This window comes from Podarcis pityusensis, assembly GCF_964106645.2.
Source record: "Podarcis pityusensis genome assembly, chromosome: 3".
Lineage (NCBI taxonomy): Eukaryota > Metazoa > Chordata > Lepidosauria > Squamata > Lacertidae > Podarcis > Podarcis pityusensis.
In genome coordinates, this window is record NC_138026.1 from 41,080,291 (window position 1) to 41,103,161 (window position 22,871).

The 22,871-nt window shown below is 39.9% G+C and overlaps 2 protein-coding genes across 8 annotated transcripts in view; one reads left to right on the top strand and one right to left on the bottom strand.

Annotated features, from left to right (window-relative positions):
- Nucleotides 1–22,871, bottom strand: part of ME1 (malic enzyme 1) — a 117,948-nt gene that overhangs the window by 53,255 nt on the left and 41,822 nt on the right. For both annotated transcript variants that reach the window (XM_080998727.1, XM_080998728.1), the window contains exons 4-6: nt 21,511–21,586; nt 18,772–18,933; nt 4,872–4,975 (exon numbers count right to left, since the gene is read on the bottom strand). In XM_080998727.1, coding sequence (XP_080854853.1) covers nt 4,872–4,975; nt 18,772–18,933; nt 21,511–21,586 — 342 coding nt within the window. The remainder of the gene's footprint in view (nt 1–4,871; nt 4,976–18,771; nt 18,934–21,510; nt 21,587–22,871) is intronic.
- PRSS35 (serine protease 35) overlaps nt 1–22,871 on the top strand; it is a 155,301-nt gene that overhangs the window by 49,832 nt on the left and 82,598 nt on the right. Inside the window, exon 3 of one of the 6 annotated variants that reach the window (XR_013984031.1) lies at nt 2,244–4,588. The exons of the other annotated variants lie outside the window; for them this stretch is intronic. The gene's annotated coding sequence lies outside the window, so the exon portion shown is untranslated. Of the gene's footprint in view, nt 1–2,243; nt 4,589–22,871 lie in introns of those variants that run through there. 6 annotated transcript variants of the gene reach the window in all.

Below are 22,871 nucleotides of genomic sequence, written 5' to 3' on the forward strand. Positions count from 1 at the left end.
AACTGATACAGTGTAATAATGGAAGAGGATGACACCTTCTTCCCCCTGGAGTTTTTTGGGGAAATTCCCCCTTAGTGTCGAAGAAACCCAAGGAATTGGGGGGAAGTGGGTTATTCATGCCACCACTGACAATACTAGGTAACGAAAAGAAGAAGAAGAAGAAGAAGAGTTTGGATTTGATATCCCGCCTTTCACTCCCTTTAAGGAGTCTCAAAGCGGCTAACATTCTCCTTTCCCTTCCTCCCCCACAACAAACACTCTGTGGGGTGAGTGGGGCTGAGAGACTTCAAAGAAGTGTGACTGGCCCAAGGTCACCCAGCAGCTGCATGTGGAGGAGCGGAGACGCGAACCCGGTTCCCCAGATTACGAGACTACCGCTCTTAACCACTACACCACACTGGCTCTCAGAAAAGACTGCATAAGTCTGCTGCCTAGCACCATCTGAGATTGGCCAGTATAAAGCTGAAGAAGGAAGCCACAGGGACAACAGGCATGCATGAAAAATCGCAGTGGTGAGGGAAGGGAGACAGAGAGAAAAACCCATATATCCCAACACAGAGAGACACACAGCAGAGGATGGAAGGAGACACAAGTGGGGGGGGGGTGTGTGAAACACTAACAGATCATTAGAAAGGGCTTAGATAAAGGGATTTTCATGAGGGGGGGGGACAATCAAACACAGCCATAGGCAGGGTGGATCTGAAGGGCATGATAATTCCTTCTCCTGGAATACCATGAGAAAAACTATCAAGTCCCGTAGAAGGCATCATCCTCACAACAGAATGTCCTCCAACCTAATCTGGCAAAATTGTTGTCATGAGGTGATTTCACCACACCAATTTCACACAGCAAATACTTTGCTGAAATAAGAAAAATACAGTCCTGTATCAATAGGGATTAACTGTGTAATCTGTGTAGTTACAGCCTGAGTCAAAAGTCAACTTCATCAGTATAAGATGAAATGGACAGAGGTATATTTACAACTCCTAGTACATATGAAAGCAAACTTATTTAGAACTGCTTTAGAACCTTGAATGTCTACTGTTTAATAATTCCATCCCATTCATGAAGTCTCGCCATATTCATGATGGCTAGGTTTGCAAGTAGGCAAGAGAATTTGCTCTTTCCACATGGTGATTATAATCAAAGGAGTAACTTGCAGGATAATTTCCTGGATAAAAATCAGTCCATGGGGCTTGTGGTAACCATGAATACAGAATGGCCCCAAGATCTGATTAAACAGAGAACTCTAGAATTTAATAGTATTTAAATATTGCTTTTGAAAGTGCTGTGCGGCCCAACCACTCCTTCACAATTTCCAGTAAGAGTCACGTTTAGCTGACTTTTTGCCAATACATTCCCTTGCTGAAGTAAAAGACTGTGCCAAATGAATAAATTAATGGCAAGTCCTGTAATAATTCTAATGAAATGTTAAACAAAACCACCATTCCAAAATCTGTACATTTTCTATTTAAATTATGTGCCTATAGAATAGTCTTGTCCTTAACCAAAAAGAAGAAAAGAATCCAAAGTTGAGATTCAAACAGCAGTTTGAGAGCACAGTGGAGAAAGATGCAAAGTTTCAGAAATTCAGTTATCTTTGAGGAAGAATGCTGCAAAGTAAGGGTGAATAACCTGTTCATCTAATGAGAATCAAATATTCAAACACTCCCCTACAGTGGAACCATTTTCATTTATTTTCATTTCTAACAAGAAAAAAATATGACCCAACTCCCCTAGAGATCTGCACTTTTGATAATTCTAAATCTTGTGACATTACGGATCCTTTAAGACACTGCAAGCTCACATTCAGAGCCTGTGAACACATCATACCCTAAGATTACTTTTACATGGGATTTGCACTGACACTTGAAATTTGATTTTTACCTGTACCAGAACTAGGAATAGGTAATGAATGATAGTGTTGACTAAAAAAGGCCTGCAAGAAATCAAGTGTGCAACATCCTAAATGAGTTGCTTAGCTAAGTAGTGCTAAGCTATCAAGCCTAGAAGCCAGGTATCACTGAAAGGTTCGTGAAGAAGAGATACTGGCACCTTCTGCTGTAGAAATGAGGCTTATGGGGTTATGTAGGATAGGTAAAGTGGTACTACAATAAAGTTTGATCTACTATGGCCTATGGTTGTACAGCTCAACCAGCACAGAGTGTCCCTTACTCATGGTTTGCATAAGAAGTCGCACCATTTAGATCAACTAATTTAATTATTTTGACTTAAATCTGCAGCCAAGCCTATGTCACATGATCCGCTGCAAAGAATGGAAACGAGCACTTTGATCATCAGAGCCCATAAAAGTTAAGGAAAAATGATTTTGCACATGTTATATGCATAGAATGTCAGCACAACTAAAATTTGAACACCTAAACAGATGTAAAAATCTCAAATCTGATTGGTGTCAAAGCATAATAACATTAAAGCTATATAGTCTCAATGAATAGTACGCATTTAAGAAAAGGGTACGAGAGTAGGTGTGTTTGTGTCTTATATCAGCTGAAGGACAAAGTACATGTTATACACAGCCACATGTATTTTTATACAACATTTTATTTAATAATAACAATAATTGGGGGGGGGGTGGAATCCAGAAACCAGCCTCTAAGGCTGTGAGTTTCTCCATGGAGGGACATAATGGGAGAGGCTTCTTAACCCTTTTTCTTCTGGTCACTTGCCCACTCCCCCCCTTCAAAGAAAACCCCTGTTTTTCATCCAGGAGGCTTTCTGTTTAAAAGAAGAAAATGCTGGAGAAAAGATACACATGGCTGCATATAATGTATACTTTGGCCTTGATTCAAGGGAAGTAAAACAGAGAAACTTTGTTAAAAATATGATAGTTACATTTTATGCAGTCCTGCTTAAAATAACTCTGCATTTTTGTCCTTTTATGAAAGAAGAGATATAATAAATGAGATATTGAATACTTTTGTGCTTTTATGAAATAATAGATATAATAAATGAGATATTGTATACTTAAAAATTGGAAACTGAAACCGTGATCAATTTATGATGTTACTTCCCACTGCAAGTAAATGCCACAGTGTGGAACCATAGTAAAGCTTAGGTCTTCTGTCTAAAAATTTTTGAACCCTCTCAGTTAAGCATGAACTATGTGCTAAGAATTCCAGGCCAAAGATCATAAGATTTCTACTCATGAGCAATTTTATTTTACTTTTTATGTTCCATGGAGCATGCTTGATTGAGCCATCTGGTTTTTAACTAAACATGCCCTTTGTGCTATGGGCAGCATTCGTCTAGATCACTCAATGCTTAAGGCATACTATCATATGTTGAGGATGGAAATTACTAATCCTGTCTCAAAGTGAGAGGAAGGCAACAGTTCTGCAAAATGGCTTTTGTGTCTCTTTTAATCTTTATCAGTCTATGAACACAAATCAATAGTATATTTTTCCTTGTTAACTTATTAAAAAACAGTCCTTATGTGGCACTCTGAAGCCTCCTTGGTTGCCTGCACTTTCTAGAATATCCATGGGAGGATGTCAAAGCATAGGCAGCCAGGAAGTCTGCTTGTGGAATTCCTGAGAGAAGCACAATTATTATTACAATTAAGTTAAAAGGAATGCTCATGAGGAGTTCATGATGTAATGTCCTTCCACAGGCATTCCCTGATTTAAATCATATATGATTTGTGCTGTATTTGTGATGTTCTATTATGTTATTGTTATTTATTGTCTCTAAGCCACTTTGTGATTCATTCAAATGAAAAGTGGCATAGAAATATACTGTATTTTTCCATGTAGAAGACTATGTTTTCTTCCTAAAAAATAATGTCCAAAATTTGGGGGCGTCTTATAGAAGGAAAAATACGGTAATAAATCAATAAATCAAATCATATTCTAGGAACCAAGGATAGCTGCAATACCAGGCAAGGACTTTGTTTTGTTTTTTTTTTTGTTTTAAGTTAGCAAGGAAGAACACACCTTGTAATGTTATTAAGTACTAAACCTAATCACTCGCATAGATTTCTGACTCCCTCCGTCCCCAGAAAAGAAGCTAGAACAGCAACTGCCTCTCTTGGGGTGGAGGGTGGGGAGCAAAGTAATACCTGAAATGTCTGGGCCTGGGTATGGCACAACTCTAGTATTGATTCCAGCTGCTGAAACTGTGTGCTGTTCGGGATTGTTTTATAGCATTGGAACAGCAATCCTTCACCTATACTTAAGTATGCATCATATGTTTGTTTTTTTAAAAAGCTCTTTACAAGCCTTCTGTGTAGCTTGTAGGGAACCTACAACTTGTAATGATTGAACATTTGTTTATTTATTCATTCATTTATTCATGTGTGTACATGTGAGCAAAGCTGTCATCAGTCATGAATTCCCTAAAGCAGGTACACCCTGATTCTACGCAGTGAAAAGCTCCACATGCACAACCATCTCTCCGTGTGATTTACGTATGGTTTTCCCACAAATCCCTACAGAATAGTGCCTTCCAGGAACTTGGCAACATGTGAAATGATCCTTATTTGGTTGTGTAGCACATAGGGTCTGGCCATTACACATAATGACAGATCCCTATGTTCTACAGCACTGTGGCAATGGAATTCATCAGAATTGAATGCCTCATCTCATTCTGGTTTTCTTCATAGCATATATAGCATAGTTTTATATAGCATAGTAAGAATAGTTATGTTTTCCTCTACCAACTTTTTGCCATTCTGCACGAGTAAACTTATGGCAGCTCATCATTATAAACATATGAACTTGAACTGCATTTTATAAAGTTTTTAAGAATTGCAAAAAAGGAAAACATGCCATCTCTTCTTAATTAGTCCTCCTTGAGTACCATGAAGTTCAGAAGCATTCAACAGTGTAAAATACACAAATAAAATCAATTACCGGGAAGTCACAGCTTGCATAAATTCGTCAAGAAGATCATCATAAGCTTGGCCTCTGATTCGTTTATGTTTCAACCCAATATACAAAGGATCTTTTAGCAACTCCTGTTAAAAAAGAAAATAAAAACCAATAAGGTAAATATATCAGACAAGTTATCATTTGAGTGTTTCTAATCCAAAAGCGAAGACTGTATTGGAATCTCTAAACTGGAAATTAAGGGCACAATTCTATGGTCCTAGTGAAGTTGTCCCAGAGGTCATAGAATTTTGTGGATCTCCTTTTTCATGGATAGAGAAGGAATTCTGTGAGAAGAGCAAGAGGACCATCCACAAAGGCTTCCTTCTTGCAGCAACAGAAACCTCCATGGCTGCCCCACCTTATATATCAATGTTACAACAGCAGAAAGAAGATGTTTCAGAGCGCTGGAAGAAAAGTATGCCAGCCCTGGGGTGAGCCCTTGGGCACTGCAGCCAATGGAGGGGGGATTTTGAATAAAGGAAAATTGCCCCTCCACACCCTCCTTCTGCCCTGCCAGCACAAACTAAACAGAGGTTTGGATTGGGCAGATTGTCCGCCTTTAACTCTTCCTCCCCTATCCAAGTAGGATTGCTTTGCCTAACTGGTTTATAGTCACACCCTTCCAGAGAATCATGGGGAGAGACTGATCTCTAATAAGAATTCTCAGCACCTCATCAAACTACAATTCCCAAGATTCTTTGTGAGAGATTTTGAAAGTAAAAAACTGATACAGGTTTGTAGAGTAGATATGCCTGTAGCATGAGAATGAACAAGATTAGAATACAGATACATACATATATTTATTAGCCCATAAAGGCAAAATTACTGAAAGCATAATGTGTGGAATCATTTTCTGCCATTCTTAGATGATGAAGTAAAAGTTAAATTCACAAAATTATAAAGTCAAATTTTGTAGATCAGAAACGCCTTTCAAATAGTGATAGAGGAAGGAAAAAATGAAGATGCCAATTACAGAGTACGTATTATGTTCTTTCTTCAGCATAACGGCTGGCTTTGAGTTGCAGATGTCAAATCATACCTTATAATTTACAGATCCCAATATGTGCAGTACCCATAGCATTAAAAAAAATACAACCCAAGCATTTATCTGCTCACGTCAAAACTGAGCTAAAGTCAAAACTGAGCTAATGCTCAGGCAAAGAACATTCCAAGAAGCCAATGCATTTTCTGTTCTAGCATTTTTACTGTTATTGAAGCCTAACCATCAGCAAGTATGGATTCATTATAGCTATTTCAAACATCACTTCCAACTTCATGAACAAGTTGGCGACAATCTCTTCCCATTGCAGTGATACACTCTGCCTTTCAGAAAAATAGCAAGGGGTCATTTTCATCATCCAGACTGCAACTGGCCAAGTTGTGTATCAGTGCTGCTCTCAGGCTACCAATAAATATTCCCATGGCAACAGAGAGCAAGGTGCAGGTGCAAACCTTCAACCTACCTTCTCCACAACTTAGCAAAACTGCCATGTTGGGTACCAGGCTAACATGCAATGATCTGCCCTTCATTTCTGAAGCCACTGCAAGGGCTAGAATGCAGTAAGACTTGGGTAATTCCTGTTCAAGCAGGGCAAGGAGCTGTGCTTTATTCTAGGAGTACTCAAGGGTACACAGTATCAGCACCTTGTTTTTCTAAAAGAAAAGCACTGGTTAAAAGTGTGGCACTTACTTGAATAATTTCATGGTGAGTACCAGAACCCCTTTTTTTAGTAGAAAAGCACTGATAAGGAGGCTGTCCCACGAGGAGTGTGGAACTAACAGGCTAAATCTGTAGGTATATCATGGAGCTGTTGCATCAGCAATAAGCTGTCCGCAATAAGTCTTGCTTGTCCCTCTTTCAAAAAGTGATCTAGAGAGGACTTCCGGAGGTGGCGCCAACGGTAATGGCGGATTCCCTCTAACTCGGAGGGAAGCTGCTCCACAAAAATCGGGTCTACACCGCTTCGGCGCAGCGGGGACCCTTCAAATCACAGGCGGGTGAAGCCTGTGACCCTGGGACTCGGCGGGCACTGTTTGCGCCCCCCCAATCTGCAAAGGAACCCGGTAAAGGGCTCCGGAACAGAGCGGGGAAGTGGCGCTGTGCTGTGAGTCGTCTGCTTCTTTTGTGGAGTGAAGCCGCGTAGCTGTTGCCGGAGAGCGCTGCCTTTTTTCCTGGACAATTCGGACTTTAAAATTAACACCCGTGAGTACTTAGAAATTGAACAAATGGGACAGTAAATGGAGATTTGCGAAAAGGACAGAATTGGATTATAAAAAAGGAAAAAAAATCTATTGAATTTGGTACGGAGCGGGAAGGGCTAAACAGGAAGTCACCCTTCCGTTCTTTTGTAAATAGAACAAAGCAAAGGCAATTTACACTAGAGCTTAGAAAATCGCTTTTAAAAGAGTGGATTCCAACATTTTAAACTGGGAATATTCTTTTTGGACTATTTGAAGGAGTAAAAGGAAGTTATTTTCGTCCTGATCCTGGAGCGGGGAAGTCAGGACTGACGTGAATCTATCAAGAAAATTGTGTTTGACAGATAGTTAAAAGAAGAAAATTCTTGTGACTTTACTGTTCCCTTTCGCATTTTAAAGAAATATATATGGATAAAGTATTGCAAGTATTTTGGAAATGTAGCAAAAACAAATATAAGTCTTCCCCCTAGGGGGAGCCTTTGAAACTGTAACTAATCTTAAGGACTTGACAGTTGCTACAAAACAATCGTGGGAAAGTGCAACAATGTTTTCGGAAGTCTGGGTGAGCCTGCTCTACAAAACAAATACTCTACTGGAAGAAATACATGATAAGGTGAACCGGATGGCCAATTCGACTAGAAATTTTAGACAGGCAGTGGAATGTTTTGACCAGACTGTGGGAATATATGTGGAGTCTATCCAGGACTTAAACCAGGAGTGTGTTTTGACAGAACAGGGGTTTGTGGCATCAAATCAGGAGAGTGTTTTGACGGGAAGGGAAAGTTCGGTGTGGTCTGGAAATGGGGGGCTGGATTGACCCCCCTATGTCGGGATATCTGGACTTTTTAAATACGGTAACAGGCTGCGATATGTTTGGGATTGTGGGGGCCCACAATTATGGAGGGCCCATGAAGTATGCTTCTAAACACTACATGGAATGCAGCGATGAATACGGAAAAGGGTTTGATCTGATGAGAAGAGCTAAAAACACTATTAAGTTGGAGTTACCACGAGCAAGAGACTACAGCCACAAATATGAAGAAGAGCAGCGGAAGGGCCATGGAAGTGACTTGAGGGCCTCGGACATAAGGTCACCGGGTTAGATTGGGGAATAAGGACTGACAAATCCTGAAACCAGGAGGAAGGGACGTTGGATAAAGATTGGACTTGTTTATGTACTTCTTTTTCTCTTTTTTAACTAATAGAATGTTTTATAAAGTTGATGAATGATAGAAAAATGTGGGAAGAAATTACCTGGCTTTAGTAAAGATGTATAAAGAATTATGAAAGAACATTATGAACACAAGAAGTTGGTAAAGTTAAGACTTAAATTTTAAACTTTAAGGTTTATTTTAATATAGAAAGATAGGATTAAATTAGTTTAGAATTCTTTTTATGTCTTATTTTTTTGAAATATGGAAAGGAAAGGATTTGCTGGGATAATTAATAACTAGAATACAAAGGAAGGGAGGAGGAGGAAGTCTAAGAAAGAAGGTAATGACAGTTAAGGATTCGAAAATAATGAACTTGTTTTGGTTTTTTTCTCTATTTTTTTTCTATATTCTCTATTTTCTCATATTTGTACCTTTATTTTTTGTATTTTTATTTTTTTACCTTTTGTTTCTGTTTTGTTTTTGTGTAAGTTTTGTATTTTTCAAATTTCAATAAATATCATTTAAAAAACTAAAAAACAAAAAGTGATCTAGAGAATAATCTGGCTATACTATTTAACAAGGAAAAATAACCTCTCCCTTAACTACAAGTCAGTTTAAGAAGACACAAATCTGTATTCTGTCCCTGTTTATAGTCTCAGTATTAATGGCAGAATCTGTTGCTCTAGTAGTCAGTACAGGATAAAGTATGGAGTAAGGTTTTTTTCCCCTTTTTGAGTATTCCAATGCATTGTCTTTAATAAATTTGCTTGTCAGAGAGCTAAAGCTGCAGCCAACTAGCAGCTACTATTTCAAATCAAGACTTTAGGATAGCTGTAACAAAGGCCCTCTTTCTATTGCTCTTGTTTAAAGTTGAATAACTGAAAATATATGGGACACTTTAAACTAAAACATACAGATGGTTTGAACAGTGAATCTTGATAGTAGCAACCAGAGCCAAATATTGTCAAAATATACTTCTTCTTCTGAACCAGTATCATGGATTTACAAGGTCACAGAACTCTGATATACAATCCTATGCCAACAATATCAAATACTCATGTTTCCTCACTATCTCATACTACTTAGATTCACAATTCCCACTGTATGAGTTGGGATTTCAATGCAGTATCTTCTCTAAGCAAGTATCCCACCCCGCTCCAGAGGTTTGCTGCTGCATCTCACCTGGTAGCAGCTGACATGACCTCACAGGGGCAGATTTACCTAACCTAGCAATGTTCTATATGTTCCTGGTTCTTGGCGCTGTCTAAGTAGCAGCAGCAGCAGCAGCAACAAAGACACTCGTGGTGTCAATGCTAATTAGGTCAGACAGCCCCAGGTTCCAACTATTCCTACTACTGAACTACAAACTTTAGCCCCTTTTCTTCCCATGTTGCTTCTCTAGTGGTCTATTTTTCTAGAGAAAGAACAAAATGCACTGAAGCCAAGTTTCATAAAGCTCCAGGAAAGCATTTAGGAAATGTGCTCATTTATTCACACTAAAGTGTTGACAACTTTCTGGTGTCAGACTCTAAAAGCTAAACTTATAAACATTTCATGAATAGCAAGCCCATTGATTTCAGTGGTCCAAATCCTAAATAGTTTTTGTAACCAATAGAACTGTGAGTGATTTTAGGATGGCCAGCTTACAGTCCAGCTGAGGCTCCTGCCAGGTATAAGTACTTTGATAAGTAGTTGGACTTGAATTTAGTAGTGGAGACTTCCAACATTTACTGTACATTGCCTGTAAAGTACTGCCAAAGTAATTGAAGCAACATGAGTACTCTTGCTGTTTCTGTGGAAAACCTGAGAACACAAGTCCCCTTTGAATCTTCTCATGAAAGCTGCCAATATGTTTCAGAGTTGTGCTGATGTGAAGCTAACTTTCCAATGCCCACTGCAAGCCTGTGGCTCAAAATAGGCCCAACTTCCAAATCTTTACAGCCATCTATCTGCACACCTAACATTGTATTACATCTTGAGTTGCTTCTCAAAATCTGAAGGTTCTGGCACATTAGGACAGCAACCCACCTAACCAAAATCTAAATAATTTTGCTGTACACTAGATGCTCCTGGGCAGGCACATTTGATTCACAATCTTGCTGCAATGATGACACAATGAAGTGCATATCTGTTGGAGAGCTTGGAATGAGCCATGCACATAGCAGGCTATCCAGGTTTCTATGCATGCTGTGAGCTACGCCATGAAGACTGGGCATAGCCCACCACAACCATATGTTCCCTATGTCCACCACATATACACAGTCTGGGCAGATGTCAAGATGCTCTCATGCTCACATGCCTCACTCAGATTTCTGCTAGGTATACAGCAGAAGTATGGATATTTTTCACTAATACATGAACTCTCATTTAGGGCAGATTTGTAAAAAAATTGCCTTATATACATCATGAAGATCAGAGCCCAAGACAAAAATGTCACCAGCTCATGCTGAGGAGTTCAGTACAGATTGGGCCCACCGACCACTGTCTGACTCAAGGTGACTAGATTCTTTCTAGGAATTCAATAGTCTAATGCAAGTACTGGACATGACACATGGGTGTGTTCCTGTGTGATAGAACACACACACACATTTCCTTTACTCTAATTACTTTCCATTTACAGCCCAGGTGGAGCTTGCTAGCTCAGGGAGTAGGTGTGGGTAACATGCCTTGTCAAGCCCAGATAATGCAATCAACATGCAAGGTATAAAAGTAAAGCAGACCTGGCCATGACCAGGTGGCCATGGAAGAAATTCTGATAATATATTGATCTTGTGATGTAGATTTACACAAGTTGTCTTCCTTGAAAGTAAACTATCTTTTGGTCAATGTTGCTTTAAAACAGCAGGATCTGTTGCTACTGAATTTGACTTTTCCATTCAGAGATCTGCAGTTTCAGTTATTTGCCCTTTTCTGTTTGATCGCTTTTTATATGCTTTAGCAGCAGTGTGCTGTAAGTTACATTAGACTTACAGTAGTTGAGAAGTTGAAAGCTATGAATTCATAGGACATACTTTGATGCTTTAAAAAAAAAAGGCAAACCAAAACCTGCTCAAAGACTGTTTTCAGTGCTACATTTTTGCTCATAAAAGGCTGGCTGTTATAGTAGAGTTAACATGAAACTGATACATGTGCATGTTGTTTAATCTAGATTTATCACTAAGCTTCTAAGTTCCCGATACCCCTGAGCTAAAAGAAATACAGAAATTGCCATTTACTGCATTACAGTTGTGAATGTTTGAGAGCATCAAAAATAAGAGATTAATAAACATCAAGAAGAATTTGTAAAATCTCTGGCAGTTTACTGAAAATAATCAGTTGCCAAGTTAGCAGCTAACAAAGTAAGTCAGCCAAAGGTCTTCTATGTTAGCAACAAATAGTATTAGCATAATGTAGATAATGCAGCTGAAAGCTAGAAACCGCCTACCAATTTTGTCATTATGCTGGCATGTGGCAAGTATAAATAACTATTCCTAAACAGTAGCCTGGTCTGCACACGCAGATGAATTAAATGGGGCCTTACAGTTGTTCACCCACAGCTAGCACCTAAACAGCAGACTGAGGAGGCGCACAGGTTAGCTGGCTGAAGCCTTTTCCATTATTATGAGATGTATTATATTACTATTTAAATTACAGTAATTATTTCTGAATTTATATCTATACAGAAATTAGCAGATGTGAATTTTATGCACCTTTGTGTCCCCTTTGTGCTGATTTTCTAGTGATGCATTTTTGTCTTTTGGGGTGATGCATGAATAGCCACCCTATTTGCAGCTGTGCTGGTTTTCTATTTGCAGTAGGTTTCTATAAATAAACATTCACAGTGTTATCTGCCACCTGAAGTCTGAAATGGCATAATCTATTATACCACCTTAGTAGTCTATCACTTCAGTCTGCTCCATATGAAGCCTCAAATGCAGTGATAATATGTTGCTACAGTAGTTTGAGAGTTGGTGTGGAACAGTGGCTAAATTTTCAGCATAATCTGGGAAACCCTGGTTGAAATGTCATTTTAGTTATCAACTCAGTAAGTGGCTTCTGTCAAGCCACTATTTTCCAAACCTTAGTCCACTAAACCCCCTCTGCAACAGGAGAATACTTTGCACACCTGTTATACCCATTGTTGATATACTGTGTCTGCTATTGCTATATAAATGACAAGTTGTATTAGTTAAAAAATATAGAAACCTCCTGGATCATAGTTTTTGCTCTAGTATATTTTTTCTACAAAAACTATATGCTTTCCATTTTATTCCACTTGTATTTCATACAAAGAGGAAGATTTTCAAAGGGAAGGAATGGTCTCGTGGGTGAAAACTGCTTAAAAGGATTTGAAGTATGTTATTTATTATTTTTGTTCTTGTTTATTTCAACAGCATTTCTATCCTGCCTGATTATAATAAAACCTCAAAGTGGTTTATAAAAAAAATAAGACAACAAAATTACCAGAAAAAATAGTTAAAACAAGTATTTGAAATGTTCAAAAGCAATTAAAATGAGTAAAAAGCTAAAACCAGATTAAAATACGTGGCAGCTTGTAGTATGTATCTGGTTCTTCATTTTAGAGGTCCCCATGATAGGTTCCTGCTTCCCATCCCTAGAATACTACAGCGTCTGTGCATGGAAATGGTCCAGTGACACCTCATACTACAGCAGCCTTCTGCTGTTTATCATTTTGAAGGCTCCTCAATATAAAATGCTTCCAGCAGCCACATCTAGTAGTTCGCTTAAGCTAAAAGCATTGTGTTAAACAGGCCTAACAGAATACTTGCTACACCCACAAACAAGAGCGTGGGAAGTGGCATATCCATACCAATCCACAGCTATACCTGCAATTTATTTCAAAACTGCACCATCTCAGTCATGCATACAGATATGAGTATCATGGTACAAGTCCTACAAATGAGGGGAAGGGATAACAGTGCAGGCCAGCATTGACTTGATAATATTCACACATGTTTTATTTGCCACATTTCAAAAACATGTAGATTCTTTATAAATATTGTCTTGTTTAAATAAAACACAAAGTCAGCAATCTCAGAGGGGTGTGTGTGTGTGCGTGAGAGAGAGAGAGAGAGAGAGAGAGAGAGAGAGAGAGAGAAGACATCAGGGAAGCATTTAAAGTCTACATTTCCCTCCTGCACACATGTGTAATAAAACACATTCCAGGTAATATGTGCACTGGCGTTTCCATGTGCTATTTTACTTAGTACGTTCACAATTGGATAACACTCATTGTAATTTTATATCCTTTGATTTTTCTTCTTCTTTGGAACGATTCACTCTTGGGTTTAGGAACACTCTGACCTAATTCAATGTAAAAAATATATTTGGACATACATGGTATAAAGACTGCATTACATTAAGATGTTCCAAATTTTGTGAAGTTTAATTTATATAAATTATACATTATTTTCTAAAGAAAATAACAGCTATCTTTAACATCAATTTTATCTGTCAGTCCCATGAGGAAACAACAGTAGAGTGCATTTGGACATCACCATGAACTACAGTTAATGGTTTACCATAAATGTGCTTATTGCACCCACTTTGCTCCTGTCTCCAAGTGCACAGGAGAAGCAAACCACAATCCAAACTTGGGGTCAGCTAGTGAGGGGTCTTGGAGGGTGGCATCTTAATACTTCAATCCTAGTGCAGTGGGTGAAGGAGCTTCTTCTTCTTCTTCTTCTTCTTCTTCTTCTTCTTCTTCTTCTTCTTCTTCTTCTTTGGCAATCACTTGTAGCCGAGTAAGATTGTCTTCCATGAACACAGTCTTTACAGTGATTTTTAGGAAGTCTTTAGTTTGCACCAGGCATCCTATTGGGGAGACTCAGTTTTCTGAGTGCATGTTCTGGAAGTTGGGCAACAGGGGCAGTACAGAATTACTATTGGTGTACCGACCTCCCCGCTGCACCACGGATTCCCTGCCTGAGCTGTTTCAGGCCATGGTGATTGTTCTCCTGGTTTGGTTGTCCTAGGGAATTTTAACATCCATGCCGACACCACCTTACAAGGGGCCGCTTGGGAGTTCTTGGAAAGAATGGCCTCCACGGAGCTGTCCCTGAATAAGTTTGGTCCAACCCATAGCCTCAGACATGCCTTAGCCCTGGTGTTCAGCTTTATGGACATGGGTGATCTGACATTAAGTAAAAGTGAAACACAAGAAGTGCCATGGATCAGATCACTTCCTGGAGCAACTAGATTTCTCTGAGACCCTTCTTCTTCACAGGGAGGTGGGACGGATTCAAATGGTTCCACCTCCAACACTTAATGGATCCAAATGCTTTCCAGAGAGTGGTTGGGGATGTTTTATCCCATGTTGATTGCCTCTCAGCTGATTCCCTGGTGGCCCGCTGGAATACAGAGTTAGCCAGGGCTATTTACTGTCTGGCTCCGAAGTGCCCTCTCCAATTGCATGGAGTCCTGACGGCCTTGTGGTTTACCCCAGAGCTGAGGTAGATGAAACAATCGCTGAGATGGCTAGAGCACCAGCAGCGGAAAACTCATTCTGAATCCAACCAAACATGGGTTAGAGCTCAATGTTGAGCCTACCAAGAAGAACGTCTTCTTCGCCGCATCTATTGCATCTGCAGAAAACAGCAGCAGGAGACTCTTTCAGGTGGCTCACAATCTAATGGAACCACCTTTGCCTGATGAGGACCCTAAGATTTCCTGCAATGATTTTGCAAACTTCTTTGCAGTTAAAGTTGCTCAGATTCGGAAAGAGGTAGACTGTGGGAGTAGGGCTGGGGTGGGAGAGTGCTAGAGTCCTGACTAGTCAAGTTGCATGGGATCAATTCTGATCTGTTACCTCCAAGGACATGGACAGACTGCTTTGAGGAGTGAAACTGACCACCTGTCTCCTTGACCCTTACCCACCCTGGCTCATAAAAGTGAGCTGAGAAGGGCTGAGCAATGGGCTCCACGGGATGATGAATGCTTCCCTCTGTGCGGGAGTCTTCCCAGACCTGCTGAAAGAAGCAATTTCTTAAAAAAAAACATCTTTAGACCTGCCAACTATTGCCCAGTCTCAAATCTTCCATTCTTGGGCAAGGTGGTTGTGTGGGCGATTGCTGAACAATACCAGGCATGCTTGGAGGATGCCAACCATTTGGATCCCTTCCCATCAGGATTCAAGCCTCATTATGGGACTGAAATTGCCTTGGTTGCGCTGGTCGATGATCTCCAGTGGGCTAGGGACAAAGGTCAAAGCTGTTTCCTAGTTCTGCTGGATCTCCCAGTGGCTTTTGATACTGTTGACCATGGTATCATTCTGGACCGGCCAGAAGGGTTGGGAGTTGAGGGCACTGTTATACAGTGGTTCTGCTCCTTCCTCCTAGGTCGTGTCCAAAAAGTGATGTTGGGGAATGAGTGTTCAGTCCCCTGGGCTTTCACGTGTGGGATACCTCAGGGTTCCATTCTCTCCCCCATGCTTTTCAACATCTATATGAAGCCGCTGGGAGAGAACATCAGGGGGTTTAGGCTTGGTGTTCATCAGTATGCGGATGATACCCAGCTCTACTTCTCTCTTAAATTGGAACCAGTGAAGGCAGTGAATGTCCTATGTGAGTGTCTGGAGGCGGTTGGAGGATGGATGGAGGTTAATGGATTGAGGTTGAATCCTTATAAGACAGAAGCACTGTTTTGGGGGGGGACATGGTGTGGGTGGGTGTGGGGAGATAAGGACATAAAGAACTACATACCGGTAACTTCCGGAAGACATCTGAAGGCAGCTTTTGGAAGACATCCTGTATCGGGAAGTTTTTAATATCTGATATTTTACTATGTTTTTTATATGCTGTAAGCCTCCCAGAGTGGCTGGGGAAACCCAGCCAGATGGGTGGTGTATAAATAATGATATTACTATTACTATTACTATTATTATTATTAGTACTACTACTAGTACTACTACTACAGGTGTCTGAGTTATAAAGTCCTAAGTTTGAAAAATACACATGCATCCTCTTACTTGAGATGATTGTTTACAAGACTACTGTCCCTCAACTGCCTTCTGACCAAAACTCCCAAGTTCAATCAAAATTGTTGGCTGAACATGCCCACTTGGCATCCCATTTGATTGTAGAGTTATTTGGCCGTAATGCAATAACTCTTCCAACTGAGATACTGGAATGAAATTTGGTATGCTGAGTCCCATTGCAACTCTTATGTTTTAAATTCTAATACCAGCTCAGCCTCCAAGAAAGAGGTAACACATACTACCAAAACCTCTCCCCTTGAGCACAGAGATGTCAAAAAGAAATTCTCCATTTGATCCCTATACTAATTTTCAAGGCAAGAAGAGAAGACAAAAAGTTGTTTGCAATGCAGTATTTGAAGCAAGGCAGTGCTTTGCATAACCCTTATGACTTGGGAGTAGAAAAAGAATACTGCATTACACCTGAATCTTTAAGTCCCTTGTGGTTAGGTTTTTCTTCACGTTATCCAAGGCTGAAAGGAGAACAGGTGCACAGTTGCTACCTGGCCTCAAATCTTACTGGCTGCTTCCACACAGAAATACTTTTGATTTGGTGCTTTCGGTCCAAATCCAACATTCATGAAACAGGTCTGGGCTGCCTTTCAATATTTTCACACATAATTATTTTTATTATTTATTGAATTTATATACCACCCTATAGCCGGAGGTCTGTTCACACATCCTGTGCATCCTGGGCTGGAACTAATAATTATGTACATGGAGGCTGGAGGCAGATAAATTGCTCCTCTTATGTAATCCACCACCTAGAGAAGGTGATTCATGTAGGTCCAGCTCTAGCTAGAAGCTCCGGTGCAGAAACATTTTGTTTCTACTAAAATAACAATTATCTGTATGGACTTGTCTGTGGCTTGGGAACATCTAATAAAATATAATAGGAACCCTGTGAAAGAAACTGTGTAGAAACAGTATTGAAGCTTGCAGCCTTTGACTAGGAATTAGACAGCTCTGCCTGCCACTGGAAGTTCCATTTCACAGCATAATAAGATCGCAACATTCCAGTTTCAATGAAACACAGTATTTTTAAGAAATCAAAATAGTTTCCATCAGGAAATTCCCAACTAGCTTTAATAAATTCAGTCTCTTCTAAGACTATCTGCTTCAGTGACAGCAGGCTAACATATTGTACTGATCTGTTCCCTGTTTCAAATTGAATTCCAAGATTCTCTCTGTCTTAATGGCTGGGAAATCCACTGCATGCAATTTTATATTTTTCCTTATTTTCTGGAACAATGACAGTAAATGGTCAGATCTGTTTTCATAAGCATTTGATGTTTTTTGCATTCCTTTTCATCACTACATAGTTTAAACCATCCAAAATATTTCATCACATCCCATTTCCACTATTCCCCTTCTACAACTGAGTTTATTAAAATAGCCTTATACAAATCATTTCCATAAGTTTTGCTCTGCAATAATGTACATCATTACCCCACTTTACAGAAATTGCCATGTGCCCAGGCATTCCTAATCATGGGGATTTTTCTTTTAATGGATACAATCATGAGGACAGATTTTAAGGTTAAATAACCTTCACAAATGTTATTATTTTCAAGCAAGAGTAATATAATATTACTGCACATATACAGTGGTCTGTATCTGGTAAAATCTTAGTGTGAACAGTTCTTCTGCTTGCACTAGAGGATGTCTCTGATTTCCACCAACCTCCCTATTTTGTTGAAGGCCCTGATACACCATATTGCATGCCTTTCTGGAGGCATTCCACAATCTTCAGGTACCATTTTTTGGAATAGCCAAAAGAAATGGCAAGGAAATCCCATTCTGTGAGTAGAACTCCATTTGCAGTTCTTAGGATCCAAACTAGTGTTTCCTAATGTGCTGCTCATAAAATTATAAGGTCACCACTACCAGGAACAGCTGGAAAATTTATTTTCAGTGTAGGAACTACATGGATGGAACTAGAGCATAGAATGTAGTGCTGCTGTCCCATTATTTGCACAAGACATTCCTTGAGCCTTCCTCTTGTGCCAGGAGGTAAACCCATCCCAAATACTAATGCATTAAACTATAGCAGGCGCACTATGAAGGAGTATTTTGCAGGTGTGCCATCACCAGTCCCAACTTGTCATTGGCACACTTGACTTTGACAAAACATTGTATCTTCCCTTGTGTTGCGCTCTGTATCCCATGGAGCTTGCTCAGGACACTGCTGCAGCAAAAGCCTCTAAATTTGCATTAGGACAGTGTTCTTCAACATTGGTTTTCCAAATATTATTGGAGTATAACCCCACCAACCCAAGCTGAGGTAAGGCATGATGGGATTTGTAGTTCAACAACATCTGGAGACCCAAGTTGAAGAATGGCTAGTCTACAAAGACAGACTGATTGCCTGGACTGCAACACAATGTTTAAAATATACATCAGAACTACTGTCATGCAATGAGTGAGATTTTTTTTTTTCTGGGAAAGAATGTTAACCATACCCTTTCAGCTGAACAGGCAAATACTATTGTACAGTTTTGTCCATTTCTTCCTTGAAATATATCAAGTGTTCATGACAGCATGAAACAACAGTTACCTCATTGTCAGTTCCCACATCAAGCATAACAGGCAGACACTCCTGGGGCTTCATTCCTCCGCATGCTGTGTAAAGTGCTAGTTTGCCCACTGGGATGCCCATTCCATAACAACCAAGGTCTCCAAGGCCAAGAATACGTTCTCCATCCGTCACCACAACAGCCTAAAGGGAAAGCAGTATAAGCAGTGTAAAATTGGAAACGTGTCCTAAGCTCTTTTCATGTCCGTTCGTAAATAGGTTGATTCAAATTAAGAACAGTGGCAAAGCATTCCATACTGCTTTGCTGTGTTACATTTTCTCTAGGGCTGTTATCTGAGCAAACAAATTGTAACTGCAAGAGTTATAGTTGATTAATGTATCCATGATTATGTATCCATTATATTTGCATATGAGAAACAAATAGATGCAAAGTGGGGGGAGGGGGATATCTAGGTCTGGTCCATGTCTTGAAGAGAAACTGTCAGAGAATCCCATGTTCTGAGTTCCATGTTAAAGAAAAAAGGTGGGATAGAAATGTCGTAAATAAATGAATTTGCCCTGCCATTCATGGAAGGGTCTTTGATCTAACAGAGGTTTCCACAAATAGAAAGGAGAAGGCGATTTTCACCATTTTCCCTTCCTCTTGCAGACCCCTAAGCCTGGGCCACCTCCACGTTATTCTAGATGGTTCTCTACTCCCCTAGTGCAGATATTGGGGGGGGGGAGGGCACAAGAGGCTGCAGGCGCAACTTCCCCTTCCACTTGCAGAATCCTCCAATAGACAAAAGACACTTCTGTGAATGGAAGTGGAACCGTTGGTTAAAATTTTTCAGTATTCTTAGGTGGTGCAAATATGTGCTGCAGGCAAAGTAATGTTGGAAAAGGTATTCTGGCCAGAATGCCTCTTTTAAAACTGCCATTTGTTTCTATTTCTATTTTTTAAAAACTGCTGCCCAAGTAATTGGTGCAGCATTTTAACAGTCGTTCCCCCCCCCCCCAAAAAAAAATCAGATACTCTAATTAATTGCTCAAACATTGATACTGAAGCAGCTTCTGTGATTGAAACAGAAAGAAAGCTTGGCACCCTGATCCTAAACACTTGCACCAATGCATGACTAACATACTGCTATAACAAGTCTGAAGAATTACACTGTACTGGTCTAGCAACTCATATTTTCCGATTTAAGGATTGTTTTGCTGACAAAAGAAGTCTGGGTTTGTCTTTTGAATAAACTTTTTAAAAACTGTATAAGATGATGTGAACAAGAAAATTGCTTAAAGCCATTAGACGTCGTTACTGGTGAAAAAGAAGGGGACCAGGCACATTAAGGCCCAGGAAATTACAATCTCTATGCTCTTTGCGTACAGCTTTATGTGCTATAGTTTCAGTTTCTTTTAATGAATTTTTCTTCTGCTAAATTCTTGAGGAATGCAGTCATAGTTATTTAAAAATCAAGTATTCGGTGCTGCATTCCATAGAAAATTTTCTGTTCTATTCTGTTCTGGCTCCACAAGGAAACAACATATCAGTTGGAAAGGGGTGTAAGACCCATTGGCTATTGTCACTACCACCTCCCAGTAGCCAGAACATGGAAAGATGCACTAGTTAATGTAGCTGGAGGCACAAGTGACTTCAGTGGCTAGCAGAACATTTTATAAGCTTTGGCTGGTGTGCCAAGCAGCTACCACTGTGGCCTAGCAACAGTGACCCACATGTTGGTAACCTAAAGACTGGATTACCGTAACATGCTCTATGCACAGCTTCTCTTGAAGCTGGTTCAAACTGAGGTAAGCTAGGCTGCCAAGTGGGGAAACTACCATGATCATATTACACCAGTCTTGAAGGAGATGCACTGGCTGCCAAACTGCTACCAAGCCAAATTGAAGACAACACATATGCCCCTGTACAACAACTTGGTGCCTGGATATCTTGGTGCCTGCTCCCATACATGCATACATGTCTTCCCATGTGCTGAGATATTCATAGGAGGCTCTGTTGGTTGTACCACTGCCTGCTGAGGCAAATTATGCAGCATCCTGGGGAACAGAGTTTCCCATAGTAATACCAGGCTTGTGGAATTCCCTTCCCTCTAAATTAAGGCAGGCAACAAATTTGATGAGTTTTTAGTGCCTGTTTAACTCATCTTTTCAACCAAGTGTTGCTGGCTCTTAATTCCTTGCTTGGTTCTATTGGCTACAGTGCTTTGAATTTTATTATGTTTTTCAATATTTTAGTATGTGGATTTTATTGCATTAGGTGTATATATTGTAAACCACACTGGTATCATTTAGGTGAAGAGTGGTATATAAATATTTTAAATAAACAAATAAATTGTTATCAAATGTGTAAATACTACAGTGACCTCAATTCCAATAGTGAAAAAAAAAAGTGAGGGAGGTCCATGTTAAAGATTTAAGGCATAAAAAACCACAGTAAAATGACTACTGTGGAAACTAGTATTCTGCATAGATCAGTAACTATGTACTATTCGAGGTGGCCACTTTTTATAAATATTTCATGTGTAGTAGTAAGGGACTTGTGGCAAACTTGTAATAGATTAGATTTTCAATTTACTTCCAATGATTCATAACATACATTTGGATTAATACTTTGTTTGGTGGTAATCAAATATACAATCCTCTACCTACTCACAATCTACACCAGATCATTCTGCTAATCATATAGTTCAGCTCTGGCTTATATTATTATTTTAGTCATCCAGAGACCTGACACATATAACTTGTAGCTAAAGAACCTACCTTGATGACAGCTTCAGGCCATGCTTTAAGCAGTGTTCCAACATGTCCTCGATCATGGGGAGTGATGAAGAGTCCTCTGTAAGAAAATGATTTAAATTTAAAACTAGCCTTTTCAGGCATGAAGCTTTCTCTTGTTAAATCATTATCACACACATATATGCGCACACACATGATGTACACATGCTGGAAACACAAACAACCAAGAACCGAGGATAGGGCTAGGCAGAATTGATTGTCACTGGGGGGGGGGGTGTTCCACAGAATATCACTGTGTCAGAGGATGAATTTAGACACATGTACATCTAGGTTTTTTCTCCCATATCTGAAGAAGTGTGCATGCACACGAAAGCTCATACCAATAACATCCTTAGTTGGTCTCTAAGGTGCTACTGGAAGGTGCTACTGGAAGGAATTTATTTATTTTGTTTCTCCCATATAAGTGAGTGGTTGGCACTCCTATGTGGAAAAGCTAGACATAGCCAGCAGGGACACTACTGCAGTAAGGTCAATATGCATGGGATAGCCCAGCCTAACAATGTCAGGAATTTCTGTAGCAGGGATGTGACTGTGCAGATCACACAGAAAGGCATTTCATGTCTACCTGTTCTTCCTATACACATACCCACACATCATGACAAGAGGCTACAGACGTAACACAAGTTCCCAACATTCCTTCCCACAGCATGACCAAAAAATGGAACCCAGGATGGGGTTACACAGACTAAGGATGGCATGGTTCCCTGTGAATTTCATTGAGTTCCATGGACATAAAAGAAACTGTAGTCTGAGACATAGCTAAGGCGATATTTGCTTCTTACTTCAGGCACTGAGATCACCAGAAGAGAAATAGGTTCAGCCCGTACCCCAAAAGTGTACCCCTTTACTTTTACATATGTGAATGGACATCATTTGTTCCCATAATGTTAGGAACTTAGGAACAACTTTGCTACAAGAGCAAACCAGCCCATGGCACCTGGTGACATGGAGGAACCCTAAAAAGCAATGCCCCTCTTCTGAAGGGGAGAGCCAATATGATTCTGAAACTTCCTCTCATCCCACAAAAACAGGATTAGAGAGTGGCAAGAAGCAAGGAAGGCAATGCAAAACAGTGAGCAGGGCACAGTTTTGAAAAACAGGCCTAGCCACACTCCTACTCAGCAATAGGTGGGAGGCTCAGAAGCGATAGGGAAAATAAAAGACAATTTATTTTTCTTTCTCCCACCCAAACGGGCATGAATAGCTATGCGATATCATTTAAAACTCAAAATTCTTACCTTTTTTTAAAAAAAGTTCACAGATTGCAAATAAGTGTGGCAAATAGAACTCCTAAGAACAATGGAAATGTGTTCTGTGAACCAAAC